The sequence below is a fragment of the Sceloporus occidentalis genome, unplaced genomic scaffold (assembly GCF_023333645.1).
Source record: "Sceloporus occidentalis isolate IW3139 unplaced genomic scaffold, rSceOcc1.0.p SCAF_4, whole genome shotgun sequence".
NCBI classification, from domain to species: domain Eukaryota; kingdom Metazoa; phylum Chordata; class Lepidosauria; order Squamata; family Phrynosomatidae; genus Sceloporus; species Sceloporus occidentalis.
Window position 1 is genome coordinate 194,555,687 of NW_028316984.1, and position 17,880 is coordinate 194,573,566.

General features: G+C 39.8%; 1 protein-coding gene and 1 long non-coding RNA gene across 4 annotated transcripts in view; one reads left to right on the forward strand and one right to left on the reverse strand.

The window, feature by feature from the left end:
- MNAT1 (MNAT1 component of CDK activating kinase) overlaps positions 1-17,880 on the reverse strand; it is a 187,023-nt gene that overhangs the window by 108,879 nt on the left and 60,264 nt on the right. For all 3 annotated transcript variants that reach the window (XM_089522769.1, XM_089522768.1, XM_089522770.1), the window contains exons 3-5: positions 16,778-16,851; positions 8,699-8,802; positions 6,432-6,572 (exon numbers count right to left, since the gene is read on the reverse strand). In XM_089522769.1, coding sequence (XP_089378895.1) covers positions 6,432-6,572; positions 8,699-8,802; positions 16,778-16,851 — 319 coding nt within the window. The remainder of the gene's footprint in view (positions 1-6,431; positions 6,573-8,698; positions 8,803-16,777; positions 16,852-17,880) is intronic.
- LOC149315221 (uncharacterized) lies at positions 5,617-8,669 on the forward strand. The gene is made up of 2 exons (XR_016281040.1): positions 5,617-5,652; positions 6,303-8,669. It is a non-coding gene; the product is annotated as an uncharacterized LOC149315221 (long non-coding RNA).

The window sequence follows — 17,880 nt, forward strand, 5'->3', positions numbered from 1 at the left end:
GATCCAACATTGGGGGAAAGGCAGCATATAAATGAAATGAATAGATAAATGAATGTAGAACCTCATGAACTCAGACCCTGGTGTTAAGGACCTGCTCTTTCAGGAGATGGGCATACAGTCCTTCCTTTGAACCATGTGGTAACTGTTCTAGGCCTATCAGTTTCAGTAAATTGGGAAGTAGTAGTAGTGTTTTGGAGCACTTACCACTATTACTTTTTATTTTAGGTTAAAGGTTTTATACATTTTGGGCACATTGTTTTTAATCACATGTAACAAACCCTGAGAACTTTGGAAATGTGAGATAAAATATATCTGTAATATCACCAAACACAACTAACGTATTAAAAAGAACCTAACACATTTATATTATATCAGCAAAAACTAATAAAAAGAGCACAGAACTGCATGTACAAAAATATATGCAGCATAAAGCTATTTAACCTTTTCCATGTCAGAATTATAAACTGTATTTTAGAAGATCATGGAAGATTCCTACCACAAATAGAGGGATTTTAGAAAATGTTCATTACAAAATAAAATCTTGATTTTTGAGGGAGAGAGAAATGTGAATTGAAACTTCAGGAAAAAAAGTGAAGGAGGGGAAAAACACAAACAAGAACTTTCTTTCTCCTGCCCTTCACATTACCTTTTAGTCATTAACAACATATTTAGATACGTTTAGCAGCGGTGTGTGCCCAAACGTCGTTAAATTACCTATTTTGGTCATGTTATAAAGATTATTTATAACTGCTCCTTTTTGCAAGCCATCTGGCAAAATGGATTTCCAGTAAAACCAACTGCTGTGTAACAAAACAATGTTCGCTCCAGCTAAATTAAAAGGGCATTTAAAACTGAGTTGGAAACACTTTGGTGACTCAGTGTAACCCTCCCCTCTCCCTTCCCCTCCCCAAGCCATTAAAAGAAATCAAAGCTTAGCAGTGAAGCTGCTATGAATTGACCTTCATAGTCAGACTGCGTCTAAGGTGTGCCTACCTTAAGGAGAGCATGGGCTTATTCCATGTTCTCTCATTTACTGGGAGAGAAAGGAGATAAATCCTGCCAAAAGAGAGCTAGTCAGGTTTGACAGGGTGGTGTAGTGGATATAGCATCAGACTATGGCACTTTTGATGACTGAATACAATTTCCCACCCAGCTAAGCAGCTTGGAAAACCTAGTGGAAATTTTCAGAGAGAGTGTTGTGTTATTTCAGTGAGAAAAGAAGGAAGGAGTCTTGTGGCACCTTTAGGACTAACCAATTCATTTCACAATAAGCTCTCAGGGACTCCAGTCTGTTTCACCAGATGCATGTGTATCCAGCTGCCAGTTCACTTCTGGTCTGAATTCAAGGTGATGGTGATGACATTCAAAAGCTCTAAGAGATTTAGGATCTTGGTACAGTGAGGCTCTTGGTATCCACTGGGGTTTGGTTCTAGGACCTCCCATGGATACCAAAATCCATGGATGCTCAAGTCCCATAGTAAAATGGTATGCCTTATATAAAATCCCAAAATCAAAGTTTGCTTTTGAGAAATTATATATCTTTAAATATTTTCAAGCCATGGATGGTTGGATCCATGGATAAAGAATCCATGGATACAGAGGGCCAACTGTACTTGAAGGAGTGCCACCTCATGCTTGCCCAAGAATTTATATCTGCCAAAATACCCACCCACCCACACACACACATACCTGTGTCCCATCATAGGATCAATATGATGGGGAAGGACATGGGAATGGGCCTCCTCAGCTGTAGAACCCCAAGGATGGAATCTCCTTCCCCTGAAGCCCTGACAGGTGTCACATTGGTTTCTTTTTGGTTTGCTGTTGTTGTTAGCTGCCCTCAAGTCAACTTTGACTCATGGCGACCCTGTGGATGAGACATCTCCAAGTCCTCACGTCCCCAACCTGTCTACTCAGGCCCTGCAGTCTCAGGCCCATGTCTTCCTTGATCAAATCTAACCAACTTGTGTGTGATCTTCCTTTCTTTCTACCACCTTTTGTATTTCCTAGCATCACTGTCTTTTCTAATGATTCAGTTCCCCTCATGATGTGGCCGAAGTATGACAGACCCAATTTAGTTATCTTGGGGTTGGACTGGATGGATGGCCCCTGTGGTCTCTTCCAAATCTATGATTCTATGAGTAAAACATATAACCTAAACTATGTCATGCAGATTTGAAGAGAAACCAGGGTAGAGTTTTATCTTCACAACAGACTTGTATACCAGCTTGTGCATCTAGGAAGGAAAGCAGACATTTCCAAAATGAAGTAAATAAATAAAATGATAAAATACATGAGATGGTTTTTGAACATAAAAGACCAGTTGGCTCAACAGTGATGTGAAAAGCCAGAATTAAAACTAGAAAAAAAATCAGGATGAAAAAGAGCATGCTTCCCCCACTTTCCTCCCCTTCCCCCACCCCCCACGAAGACTTTTTTCCTGGAAAAATTGGAAAGTAGTGGATTATAATATATTTTCTTTTAGAAGGAGAAAAAAATTCAGGTGTTCACAGATTTAGTGCCCCCAAATATTTTTTTAAAGGAAAACTTTTATGCATGACTATATATAGTAACAGATCAGATCATTAGTACTCCTGGTCTTGGATTCATTCTCTCAGTTATTTGTATGGGAATGAGTGCATTGAGTCTACTTGATATTATGCAGAACTATAAAGACAAAATAATTTTCTCTGTTTTACTAAAGTTGATAATTTCTTCTGTTTTAATTGGGTTGTTTTGCTTGCTCCTCAAACTGGCAAAACCAAGGAGGTGCCATACAGTTCACACGTTCTTTCCAATTCAGGATCCTGTAGTAATATTTGTAGCAAAAAAAAAAGTTGAATTTGTAATCATATTCTGAGTAAACTGCACCTTCAGTATATGAAATATGATACCCTTGTGCCAAATAAAATTGTATGTAATTCAATTTAATCTCCTGAAGTAACAAAATGAGTTTTAATCTATAAAGGGGGTTGAATATTGCATTTTTCCAAAAACTTCCTAGTTGGAGATAGCTACTTATTGATCTGTGCAACTGAACAAGAATGTGTTCTCCATCCAATGCAATCATTGGAAAAACTACTTTCTGAGATCATGCCTCCCCATCCTGGGAGATATAGTTCAAAAATGTAACTTTTCCAAGCTCTGAAATAAATTATGAATTAAAAAATAAAGCAGATCTTGAGCAGGCAGCCAAGGCTGTAAGCATTTTACAATTCCACTGACTGCAAGGTGAAAGATTTTTATTTTTGTTTGGTCAACATCGAAGACAGGAGGCATGCCTGAATAATATTTTTTTAAAAAACCTGAAACACCCTTCTCTTATTAGAAATCGAGTAAAAGGCCTACAGACCTCCCACTCCCAAGAGAGGCTCCTTCCCTCAGTTTAGACCCCAGAAGAGCAGAACCACCTCTTAAATCAGCTCACACCAATCTCCTTTCCATTTCAGTAGATATCCCTCTGGGCTCCATGAGAGGTTCAAGTACTTAACCTTCCCATAGGAGAAAAAGCAAAAAGGAAACCGAACAGAAATAAAATGCATAAACAACTGGGCGGGATCATAAAGGCAAAACAATAAAAAGTTTTTTAGGGGGGGCAGGTGCACTAAGAGAAGAATGTGGACCACAGCTGTTATGCTCTTAAAACACAACCCTTAGGAGTGTGTTAGACTGGATAAATGGGAAATGAAAACTATACAGTACAAAGGAAAAACAGTGTCATTTTAAACAGATTAAACAGATATTTTTAAAACAGGTTTAAAATGTGAAGTCAAAGGCTTTCACGGCCGGCATCCATAGTTTTTGTGAGTTTTTCAGGCTATGTGGCCATGTTCTAGAAGATTTTATTCCTGATGTTTTAAACACTTTGTAAAGGAATGTAACAATTAGCAAACACGGAGTGGCGGCAGGAGAAAAGGTAGAAGACAGCTCCCAGTATATTCTCCTGTTCCAGTGTTGCATAGTGGTTTGCAACTTGTACTTCAGACCAGAGATCATATCCAGTGCTTCAGCAACACTTAGTCTAACTTATAGAACAGCATCTTTAGTCTAAATTGCACTGCAGAAATAATGCAGTTTGACACTGTTTAAACCATTCCATGTTTCAGTGCTACAGAATTCTGGGACATGTAGTTTTGGGAGCTATTTGGCCTTCTCTGTCAGAGACTCTGCTGCCACAACAAACTACAAATCCCAGGATTCTATAGCACTGAGCCATGATAATTAAAGCGGTGTCAAACTGAATTAATTCAGCAGTGCAAATTAGACCTTTGTGAAGAATAAAATAGGAATAACTTGCCACCCTAGGGCTGCTGCCATACTGCAGAATTAATGCAATTTTTACTGTCATGGATCCATCCTATGGGATCCTGGGATCTGTAGTTTGTTGTAGCACCACAGCTCTCTGACAGAGTAGGCTAAATATCTCATAAAAGCTACAAATCCAAGAATTCCATAGCACTAAGCCATGGCAAATAAAAAGTGTGAAACTGCATTAATTCTGCAGAGTAGATGCAGCCTGGGTGAAGGGGTGGAATTATGGACCAAGGTAGAGGTGCGGAATCTGTAGCTCTCTAGTTTGTTGTTGAACTAAAACACCTATCATGCCTGACCACTAGCAAAAAGAATAAGATAAAAATTCTCTTGGTGTCTCACATATGTGTAAGTTCCCCACCAGAAGCAGTTGGGCATTTTTGTTCGATGTGGAACGTCCGCATTCAGTTCAAAATTGAGGAACTGGAGTATGTAATGCATACTGTATGTAGTGCATTATGTATGCAGATGCACACATGAATGAATATGCACAATCTGTTTATGGTAGTTGTGTTCAACTGTACCTTTGTCATTCAAAACAAGGTCTACTCCACACAAGGAGAAGCATACTACGCAAGCCCAATGTAGGGTCTCAGCAAAAGTCTAAGAGAGATCTTGAGGGGAAAAGGAACACTGAAATGCCAATCCTCTGGCCTTTCTCTTTGGTGGCATAAGGCAGGAATAACAGGAAGAAGGAAAAAGACCAATCTGTTATTGAAAAAAGATGTACATGATAACAAACAGAATCAAACCAATTCCAAACCAATTAGCCGGACAATATAAATATGAATGAAAGCAATGTACTGAAAAATTCAAGTGCATGTAAAGACAAAGCATTGCTAAATAAGCAACAGTACTAGAGTATAAAAATCATTGTGCTCCTTCACAGAAAACAGACGAATAAAAAAGTCTGCTGCCTCTTCATTTCCCAAGATTGTTTACTGTCATATACTTGTGTACTATTAGGTTGCCTGTTTACATTTCTGGAATATGTTGTATATGTACATTTTGTTTATTTTGGCTATTTGCATTTTTGAAATATAAGAATGTAAATATACATAGATTATTCAGGGTTTTTTCCCAAAGATACACAAGATTGTGTTAGGAAATGACATTGGTGTGGCTACTAGGGGGAGCTGTTGTGCAGATAATTTACAGTTCCAGTGGCAGCTAATGTGTCAGCATTCAAAAAGTGCATCATCGGAATGTTGATGCAACTGCCAACTGTCAGTTCTCAACTGTCACTGAGAGATAGAGTGAGACAGTTGGTGCCTGAGAGTGGGCTGTGTCTGTTACTGAGAGGCAGTGAGATGGTTGTGTGTTAATGTGGCTGCCTCAGAGGTTGTGTTATTGTTGGCTGGTGTAAATAGTGTGTATTAGAGATGGATGTCCAAATACACTGTGTATATCTATGTTGTAAATACTGCAAAGGAAGATTAAAGCTCTCGTTTAGAGTGAAGACTTGTAAGAGTCGTTATTAGTTGAAGACATCTTCACAGATTCCTTCTTCTTGGCATCCTGTCGACGTGGTTGAACTCTGCAGGTGGTCGTGGTGGACACTGCGCGTCATTTCCATAGGTCCCAACAAGGGTTATGGGCGCAGCTCACGAGCCACAACAGATTATTCATAACATTTGTACAATTTGTTGTTTAGCATTATTATGCCTTTGCATGTGCCTTTAAATCAGCTATCAATTTATGGAAATCCCACAAATTTCGTGGGGTTTTCTTAGGCAAGGAATACTCAGAAGTGGTTTTGCCAGTTCCTTTTTCTGAAATATAGCCTACAGCAGCTGGTATTCATTGGCAGTCTCCCATCTATCTACTAACCAGAGCTGGCCCTGCTTAACCCTGGTCCTGCAGTCCGTCACCCCGCTCCAACCCTTTCCAGACACCTGCACCGAGTGACACTAACTGAGTAATGCCGCTGGTGTGTGTTATTTCTTGCGTTCTTTTCAATAATAATTTGGTCCTCTTCCTTTTTTCTGCAGATTATGGGACCCTTCCCTCTTGCATTTTGCTACAAGATTCCTTATAAACCAAGGAGAAACAGAAATCAGACCAATTCAAAATCAAGTGTTGAGAGGTGATCACTGAAGTCCTTATCTTTCATTACTTACCAATTTATCCAGAAGTTCCTGCTTGTTCTTCCTTTTCAGCATCTGTTGCATTTGCTCCTCCTTTTGTATTAAAAGCCGCCTCTGCTCATTCCCCTGGCGTTCCACCTCCAAAGCTTCTTCCAACTCCTCCTGCTCTCGAGACTAAGAAAGAATGAAGAAAATTTAACATCTTTGAGAAAGAGCCACAGGAACTTCAGGAGCAGGAAAATTGGGAAAGTAGTCTATATCCTGAACATTTGACAGGTCAGTCATGAGCTTTGGTGACATCAGGAAAGCTTCATTCATATATACAGATGGCAGTGGGATCATACGTGACAATCGTGATTAACGTTTACTCTAAGTTGTGATCTTAAAAAACATTTAAAAGATAATGTACCATTGGTATTTAGCTCCAGGAAGAATTTCTAAAATGTATAAAGGTTCTTTGAATATCAGTTGAAAATGTATAAAGAAAGAAGTGACTTTTTATCACTTGCAAGATGTGATATGGGTTGAATCTCCCTCCCTTAACTGCTACAGGTTGAATTTCTCTTATCTAAAATGCTTGGGATCAGAAATGTTTTGGATTTTGGATTCTGGAATACCTATATTTGCATATATGTACATAATGAGATATCTTGGAGATGGGTAAGCTGGCCGGCCGAAGGCCCAAGGTCACCCAGTGAGGTTTTATAACTGAGTGGGGAATCAAACCCTGATCTCCTGAGTTGTAGTCCAACACAGAAACCATTATGCCATGCTGGCTCTATTATTCCACTTTAACTGCTATGGCTGGCTCATGAGGAATTCTGAAATTTGTAGTTTAGTAAGGCCTAAGAGCAATCTGGTACAGAATTCTAAATGCCTCTCCCTAAACTGCAAATCCCAGGATTCCACAGGAGGCTGCCACAGCTGTTAAAGTGGAATAATAGTGCTGTGATTGTATAGTATGATATTCTAGGTGAATTCAAGACTACTCACTCCATTTGTTGAAACTGAGATAGAGAGGTCCTCCACACACAACCAAAGAGCAGACTAATTGAGCAAAGCTATTTAATATACCCATTTTTCCAACAAGCCAATCAGTTAACCTTACACCAGTATACCAGTGTTGCCAGCACTCCTTAAGTTAGAAACTAGAACAAATACCACTGAAAGACTGTAACCAGCAAATTTCAATGCATTGGTGGTAACGCATTAAACCTTAATGTGTTATTTCCAAACTCTGTCTCAAACATTATAAAGCAGCAAGGGCAAGGAAAGAAATGCTCATGAACTACACTCTCTCCTTTATGATATTGATCTGCTTAGAGTGGTTTGCAGGGGGAAGCATCAGCCATTCTGAGCAATCACAGGAAGTGAACTTCAATTCACATCCATTCCTCCTCACATATTCTGAGCATCCAAGACCCCCCCCCCATATTTATTGAAAAGACAGAGGCACAACATTGCAATGTAAAGATATTATAGGGTCTCAGTACCCAAAGAGCACCTGATCCTATTTGATCTTGGAAGCTAAGCAGAGTTATCCCTGGTTAGTTCTATGTTGGGAGATCACCTACATTTCAGGCTTTATTTCAGAGGAAGGAACTGGCAAACCCACTTCTGAGTACCCCTTGTCTAAGAAAACCCTATGAAAACTCATGGGGTCACCAAAAGTGGAGTGGCAACTTAAAGGCACATAACACACATACAAGAGGTCATAATGTGCCATGCAGGTGGGATTACCAGCAAAACCTTTAGTTCTGGAACAATTTCACCATGGGTATGCACAGTTCAGAAAACATATGTATCACAGAGATCATTTAAAAGAATATGTTTCCTTCTGATATGTTTTCCATGTAGAAAACAGTTGGCAGGACTAAAAAAGAAAACTTTTATTAAGTTAACAATCCAAATATTTTGGCCACTCAACAGAATTGCGTTTTTAAAATAATATTTTGCCATTACACCTCATCTAATTTTTCCTAGAGCCAACCTGGTGTAGTGGTCTGAGTAATGGATTAGGGTTCTTGAGAGCAGGGTTCAAGAACCCTAATCCGTTACTCAGATCACTACACCACACAGAAACCCAGTCAGTGACCCTGAACAACTTGAGCAGAAGGCAAAGGCAAACTTCATCTGAATAAATCTTGTACAGAGAACCTTATGATGGGGTCACCATAAACTGGAGTTAATTTCGAAGGCACATAAATCATTCCTAGCCACTCAAATAATCCAGACAAAAGGAAACACAAGTTAAAACGTTTATGTAATTTTTAACAAAAACTCAGGCTTAAGCAACTAACCAGTTTGATTTTATTTTTCTGAATGACTTCCTTGTTTTCTTTCTGATATGTCTCCATCTTCTTTTTTGTATTCTCTACATCGATGTTGTTGGTTAAGTTGAACACTGAGGGAAGGGAGTAAGAATATAAAAAGGAAAATAATATGACAGTCATAACTATTGAAAGGCAATGGTTACAAAACATTTTTATTTAAAATTACTATAGGTAGAGTATTCCTTATTCAAAAGTTTGGGAGCAGAAGTGTTTTGGATTCTGGTTTCTTTTGGATTTTGGAATATCTGTATTTGCACAATCTATACTTATAGATCCTTAGTTTATCCTTTTTAATTGTAATTTTAATTGTATGCTGTGTCATTGTACTGTTGTGATCCGCTTTGATTCCCTGTGAAAAAGCGGAATATAAATTTATTATCATTATTATTATTATTATTATTATTATTATCTTAGTTTCAAAATAACTGTTCATACTCAGGTCTAGTAATGTCAACGATACTGATAGAACAGCAAGTCCCTGAAGGTACAATAAATTCTTCAACAAGTAAGAAAACAAGGACTGCTTTCATCTCAATGTCAAGGATTCTATAAAATCAGCAGACTAATACTTTGGTTCTTCTGTCATTAATGGCCTTTCCAAATGTGCTCTGTAAGCTCTATGTTATAGTTCTCTCTGCTCTTTACATCAGAGTGTCCCTGGTCTTCTATCCAAATTGCTATAACTCTCTCCCACCAAAAACAGAAACTTGGGAAGCTAGCTGGTAATGAATCAGATCATTAGTCCATTTAGTTCAGTAGTACCTGCTCTGACTGACAATGCCTCTCTGGGCTTTCAGGCATGGTACTTTTCTACCACTATCTTGCTTTTTTATTATTTGATTTATATCTCATCGTTCTCTCCAAACTGGAGCTCAAAACAGCTCACAACAACATTAAAAACAGATACAGATAAGAATGCAAAAAGCTAACAAATTAAAAGACAAATTCTAGTGTCAGTTTCAAACCACATATCTAAAAACCTAACATTTCGGTTTTTTTAAATAACCCATTCACAACAGCCTGTCAATTGCCCAAGTCCTTTGTGAATAAAAAGACCTTTGTTAGTCTGAGCATGCATTTACACTGTAGAAATAATGTGGTTTTGACACCATTTTAACTGCCATGGCTTCACCCTATAGAATCCTAGGATTTGTAGTTTTGTACGGTGCCAGCACTCTTTGGCAGAGAAGCCAAAAGATCTCATAAAACTACAAATCTCAGGATTCCATAAGGTGGAGCTACAGCACTTAAACTGGTGTCAAAGTGCATGATTTCTATATATCAGAGAACATATCCACCCTACTCTCCTTTGGAAGAGTCCCACAGCCTGGGGGTAGCCAATGAGGTCTTTTCTAGAGTTTTCACCAGATATGGCTCTGAAGTGAGAGTAGTGTCTATCTGCAAGATCTGAGAGCCCCAGAAAGTTTGAATGGGAGAACAGCCTGTGAACAGAACAGTAGGCTGGACCCAAGCCCTATTGGGCTTTATAAGTCATAACCATCACTTGGAATTATGCCCAGAAAACAGATCAGTAGCCAGGGCAGCAGTGTAACCAGAGCCTTTCAACAGTCTGGCCACAGCATTGTCAGTAACTGAACCTGAGACAACAGCTTAAAGAAATTTCAATAGATTAAGAGGTTCCAATATGAAATACAACCCCATATGTGCTCTGCAGCTATGTAAGAATATATAATTAATGGTTTGTAGCTGGGTGGATATTGTAGTTTAGTTGTTTTGCCAAATACAGCCAGTTAACTAGCAGGTTGTGATTTATTGATTTACCATATATATCTGTGGCATTTATGTTTGTTTGTGTGTGTTTTCTCCTTTTAATATATTGCTAATATTATAAACAAAAAGTCTAAGAAAAGAGAAAATAATCTAAATTTGCAGAGGCCAAGTTTTTTCCCCCCTGAAGGCACTAGGAACCATGTTTTCTTTGAGCTTAGATATGAATGAACATACACATCACAGAAGACATCTTAAAAGAGGCTGTCTTTCCTGACTGAAAGAGATGGGAATATGTTCTTTCAATGATGTAGTTTTCATAAGCACTTGTACAGTGGGCCCTTTTGGATAACAAAATCTGTGGATGCTGAAGTCCCATTAAATAGAATTGCGCAGTAAAATGGTGTCCCTTACATAAAATGGCAAAATCGGGGTTTGCTTTTTGGAATTTATACATTTTAAAAATATTTTCAAGCTGTGGATACTTAAATCTGTGGATAAAAAAATTGGTGGATACAGAGGGCTGGCTGAATGACAAATAACAATATTTTTAAATGATGCTGTCTGATCACAGGATGACTTTTTAGTTCATTACACATTAATTATTAACTATGGATGCTGGCCATGAAAGCCTTCGACTTCAAATTATTTTATTTGTTCATTACATTTATATTCTACCTTTCTTCCAAAATGGGACCCAAGGCAGATCACAATATGAGTTAAAAAGAAAAACCCAAAATCCAGTTAAAGCACTGGATGATTCAAAAGTTTAAAAAGAACAATTAAATAAACAGTCATTTTAAAAGATTAATTTAAAACAGTTTTGAAAAGGCTGTTAAAATGATGACAAAAATAGAATGCAACAAACTCAAATTAAAAAATATTCTGCATCATACAGTCAAAGGCATGAGTAGGTTGGAAGAGACCACAAGGGCCATCCAGTACAACCCCCCGTCGGGCAATACGACAAAATCAAAGCACACCCGTCAGTCAGATGGCCATCCAGACTCTTTTTAAAAACCTTTAAAGGAGGCAACTCCACTACTCTCCCAAGGCAACACATTTACACTGTCAAACAGCTATTACCACCAAGAAATTCTTCCTAATGTTTAGGTCAAATCTCTTTTCCTATAGCTTGATCCCTTGCTCCATGTCCTTGTCTCTGGAGCAACAGAAATCAAGCTTGCTCAAGCTTCAATATGACATCCCTTCAAATATTTAAACAGGGCTATCATATCACCTCTTAACCTTCTCTTATATAGGCTAAACATCCCCAGCTCCCTAAGCTGCTCTTCAAAGGGCACCGTTTCCAGACTTTTCACCATTTTGGTCGCCCTCCTCTGGATACGCTCCAGCTTGTCAACATCCCTCTTCAATTGTAGTATCCCAAACTGGACACAGTATTCCAGGTAAGGTCTGACCAAAGCAGAGTAAATAAAAGGGTCTTTCCCTGCTGGTGGAAAGCAAGCTTAAAGGGAGCCAACCTAGCTTACCGTGAAAGATCATTGTACAGTCCAGGAAGCAGCCACCGAGAAGCCTGAAATGGTGGTGGCAGCAAGAGAAAGCCCTCCCATGACATCTTAAGACTTGGGTAGGCTCATATGGGGAAATAAGATCTTTCAGACAGTCTGGGTCCAAGCCATATAGGAGTTTATAGGTCTTTAAATTGTGTATAGAAACTAACAGTTAGCTCATGAAGCTGTTTGAACAAGGAAGTGACATGTTTCCTTTAACCAGCCATGGTCAGCAGTCTGGCTGCAGCATTATGAACCTGCTGCAGTTTCCAAACAGTTTCCAAAGGTAGCCACTCGTATCCTAACAAATTCGGTTGCAGACCTACAAGAAAAGAATCAAAGTCGAAACAGCTTATTACAGAAACGGCCCCTTTCTAAAGGGACAGAGCCCTCCCTCCATGGCCAGCTGTCATCGTCCAGCCTGGAGGGAGTGAGAGGGCGGGTCCAACACCATCGGGACTGCCCTGAAGGGACAGAGCCCTCCCTCCACGGCCAACTGTCATCCTCCAGCCTGGAGGGAGTGAGGGGGTGGGTAGGGGCTAATTTTGTACTGCAACTTTTATTGTACACCGCTATGATCATTACGGAATAGCAGTCTATAAATTAAACATATTATTATTATTATTATTTCATAAATGCATAGCGGAAGCAAGTATGTTGAAAACAGGTGGCTTTTTTGCAATGAATTCAGAGAAGACTTTCATTTTACTGAAGCACAAGGGCAGTATCCAAACAGAACCAGCTTGTATGCTTTATGGCAGAGCCATGGAAGCAAGAGAGGAAGGAAGGAAGAAAAGAAGTGGACCGGTGTGCAATCATTCTTTATCTGCTTGTCCATCTCCCATTGGCTGGTTTACTAGCTGGCCTGACTTTAGACATAAGTCAAAATATAATACAAAGGGCTCATTGTTTTAAAGTCTGACCTGAAAGATTTAATTCTTTCTGAATGCCAGGGCGGTCTCTGAAAAGCCAGACTACCACAAAACCTTTTGACTTTTTACAGAAAAGGAAAAGTGGGCCAAACCCAAAGGAAGTTTTGGAAGGTTTTCCAAGCCATTGTGTCAAGAGCTGAAAGAGAAAAGAGAGATTCTAAAACAATCTGCAATGGGAAGCCTTGTTTCTGGAACTGTGTCATTTTTGGTGCTCAAGATTCAAGGCAAAGAAAGAGCCGGGCACCCAAGACACAGTGCCCTTGTTCTCTGTGCCACCTCAACACAAGAGGGAGCGCCTGGCCCTCTTTCCCAACTATCTGGTTACTATCAACACAATTACCCAGAAGGAGGTTCTGCAATTCACTGTCAGGTGATACAGGGAGCCAATGGGACTTATCCGAACCCTATAAAACCTCTGCATCTGATCTGTCTCTTCAGAATCTGAGTAACACATCTCTTGCGGAAACAAGGTGGTTTGTCAGATCACTCGCTCAACTGCTCAGTTCCAGCCTTGCTTTACAGATCGATTCCGTTTATTTCACTGCTGTCAAGTCTTCCGACATAAGAAAGCAAAACCATGCATTAGTACACTAAGTAACATCACATAAATCATTCCAACACCACATATTACCAAACAAACACTTTAAAAGACAGAATGCAAAGGGAACATGTAGCACCTTAGAAAATGACTGAAAGAAAAGCTTGATTAGCAGGAGCTTTTGCAGATCTCAGCCTACTTCCTCAGATGCATGTTTGGAGTGGAGAACCAAGGGACAGACCCATATAAGCCATTTATTTGTGTATCTCCACTCCAAACATGCATCTTTAGGAAGCAGTCTGAAGTCTATGAAAGTTCATGTTATCAACGTTTTCTTTCAGTTAGTGGTCCAAAACACACTGCAGAAATAGTCCATTTTGAGATCACTTTAACTGCCCTGGCTCAGTACTAGGGAATCCTGGGAATTGTAGTCTGTTGTGGCAGAGAAGGTTAAATGTCTCACAAAACTACAGTTCCCAGAATTCCCTAGCATTCAGCCAGGGCAGTTGAAGCGGTCTCAAAGCGTGTTTTGGACCTTATTCTCAAAGGTGCTACAAGTTAACTTTGCATACTGATTTTCCAGACTAACATGGTTATATCTTTGAATTCTAACATGCTAAAAGACAGAACCAGCTTGACAAGGGAAAGTATTGTTTTAAATTAGGGTTGGCTGGTTCAGATTGGTTTAAACTAGGTGACTTTTAAAAAAATACTCCTGTTTTTTTAAGTAGATTGTTTGTTATTATTTTTTAAAGTCTGGTTATGATTACTATTTTCTAACCCTCTTGTTGCAACAACAATGACTGAATTTAAACAGTTCATTGTTAAAATAGTATCCATGTCAGTTGCTTCTTTTTAATCACTTTAATTTGTAGTGCAAGAAATGCCATTCAGAAACAAATCCTTCAATTAACTTAAATTCACCCAAAACAGAGCACTTTTTAAAAAGAACAATTTAAACTAGTAGCCATAACATCTGAACTGGGTTTTGCTACTTAATTTTCCAATTTAGTCCTATACTGGTGTAGTCCTACGCAGTAATACAACAAGAGCACAGTATGAACAAAAATGGTTTGAGGATTTATTTTTTTTAAAAAAGTGGTTTTTTTTTTCAATCCTGTTTTCTTCTGGAATGTCATAAGATGCATGTGACTTTCACATTTATGTATCTCTCATATTACACAACAATAAAATGACAGTTTCATCAACATCTCATCTCACATGACTTTTTATCATCTAAAAGCTAGTTCATCTTTATTTCATTGTAGAGCAAACAGCAAACATGTTTAGGATAGGACCTAACCCCTAATCTTCCTCCCAGGAGCCCTTTTCCCCATTGTACACCTGGCTCTGTTTACCCTGACTTAAGAGATGCCAATCCTCCAAGCCACTTGTCCTGTGAGCCATTTTGTACTGCCAGCAGAAGTTTGTCCTACTCTCTCTTATATTTCATGTTGCAGTAGTGAGTAAGACCCAATACAGACCACCACTTTGCGGTGGCCTGGCACCATTTGGGGTGCACACGTGTTCAGACAGCATGTGCACTGATGATGAGCCTCATGCGCCGCCTCTAAATGCACAAGAGACATCACCACGCTGCTTCAAGGTAATAATGACACCTTGGCAGCAGCACAGAAAGAAGCCACATTTTGCGGCTCCTTTTTGCAGCGCATTGTTGCCGGCACCATGTGGTTGCCACAGCGGGGCAGAAAGGGGTGGCATCGCAGTGCTCCTTTCTGCTTGTCTGTATTCATCCTAAGTGAGAAGGAAGGCAACCATCTACACCACAGTTCTAAAGAAGTCCTAGCCACAAAGAGTTTTCCCAGCAAAAAGAAATCTACATCATGTCTGAATTATATCTAACCTGTCTCACTTCTTTACAGACATCCAAAGTGGTTCACAACATCTATGCCTTGATTTTAAAAAAGACCACAATGTATAATACTCAATACAAGTAACAACCAGAGAGGAGGGAAACTTGGAAAACTAATACAGAGACAATGCAATGGAATAAAACCAACCCTTAAATATCCTTTGGAACAGAAAAGTTTTAACAGCCAATGGAAAGCCAAAAGGAAAAAAGACCCAAAGGGCATCTTGGAGGAAGGGGTTCAGGAACCAGGATCGAAGGACCAAAAGCACTGCAAAGTTACCTAACCTCATGAGACTGCTGGAGGAAACAATACACAAAGTAAGGCTCCAGCTGAAATTTCAGGACAGTAAACCTCTAAGGGTAGGGACCAATCTGCTCATTCTTTGTAAAGTATCATATGAAGATGTGGTCCTCTAGGTGTTGATGGACTGTAACTACCATCAGAACCACTATCAGCATGGCCAACAGCAAAGGATCATGGGAACCACAGTCCAACAACTAGAGGGTTGCACATTCTCCATCCCTAATACAGAGGGGTGGGCATACATATTAACAACAACATTCCAAAGCATACCTCATACGCCTGGTACCTTCCTTCCTTCCTTCCTTCCTTCCTTCCTTCCTTTCTTTCTTTCTTTCTTTCAGGTCCACAGTGCAGGGGAGGTTCTGGTTCTCAAGCAAACTGATCAAAACGTCCAGCTACAGTGCATTCCCTCATTAAGAAATTGCAACCTATTCTTTCCTTTAGTCATCCTCCCTAATCACTGACTGGTTTACAGAATTCCTCCCTTACACCAATTCAACCACCACACTCTTACACACACACACACACACACACACACAAATCACGAGGCCCCACAAAAGCAGAGCCCCCAGGCTATAACATCTGTAGGTCTCAAATTCAAGGTGGGGGGGGGGGAATAGAGATCCAGCCCTTTCTCTTAAACCTTCCTCCCTCTGCATTAGCACCATAAAAACATTGCCAAAATGGAATGCAAGGTCAAATGCTTCAAAGCAATCCCAGCTACTGTACTTGAAGTAGTGAGAAGATGAAAAGGGGGCCATATGGCTTCTTTCACGGTAAATAAAACAAATGGAAAGACAGATTAAGAATCTGAATGTTACTTTACCCACCCCACTTTTTAAATCTTTTTTGAGGTCCTTTTCCAGCACCAGCAGTGTCCTTACAGAGTATTCTCTCTTTTAGCCCCATTTGCTGTGTATGCCTTCTGCCCCTTTTACCTTCACCCAAATGTTGGCAGCTGGAGACATTTATTACCTAGATATGCCCTTTCAACTGAAGAGCTGAAGATTAAAAATGTAAGAAGAAAGTAATTAGATAACGACTGGGTATCACATTAAAGACCAGTTAAGAGAGATTTACCTTGGACACACTCAAGTGAAAGCCTGCAGGAGATAAAAGCTTACAAACACATCAAATATGCAAGCATTAGGACTTACCAATTTCTTCAACTTCTTCCAAGAAATCGTTATATTCCACGAGACTGGGAAAGTCATCCTCTCTTTTATTGTATCTTTGGGGAAAGAGAGGAGAAAAAGAACAATAGACTTGCATACAGCTTTGCAAAATGGACATCTAATGCTCCACCTTCTTCATGGGCTCCAAACACCCAGAGTTAATCTAGACTGACCCTGCCTGAACTCCTGAACAGTTTAGCAGCTAATGGAAAGGTCTGCTCAAGAAAAGGGAGAAAAGGAGATATCAGTCACATGGCATTCCTAAGAAGACTGTGGTTTGAATTAGGTACCTCATTTGCCTTATACAAGGCCAGTACATATAAAAACGCTATCCCACTTTTGTCTATAGGATTATGAGAAAGCACTTCTATACACACTGGTTTGTGAACTAATGGTTGTTGTTAACTGCCCTCAAGTCAACCTGTGTATGAGACATCTCCAAGACCTCCTATACTCCACTGCTCTGTTTAGGTCTTGTAGATTCAGGCCCATGGTCTCCCTGATAGGCCCCATTCACACCGGCAGTATTGCTCTGGAAGGCACTGGGCAGATTTGGGGGGGGGCCTCCCAAATCTCTCCAGAAGCAAGTGCTGACTACCAATCAGGGGCATTTTAACACGAATGCCCTCTTGGAGAATTCGAGTTTAAGGTGAAGGTGCCTGGCTGTCAATCAAAGTTAGTTCTGCGATGGTCATAGGCAACGTTTCCAGCACTGATAGGGGCATCAGAAGTGTGCTTTCCAACCCTCCTTTTTTTAAAGGACCAGGCACCACTTGTCAAATTTAAAAACCTCTGGTGTGGGTGTGGGTGTGTGTTGTGTGCATTTGGGTCAGTGTTGTAGGTTATGATCTGCCCTTGGCCCCATTTTCAACCCCAAAATGCAAGCCAGTGCCATCTCTGTAGCCTGTATCCCACTCCTTTGCCACCCCAGAATGCCTCATACACAGGTAGTAATAATAATAATAATAATAATAACAACAACAACAACAACAACAACAACAACAACAACAACAATAAAATTAATTCCTCACGTCAGAATGCCAGAAAAGGATGCATTGTTTTTGTGCTTTCCCTAGGCTACCCCT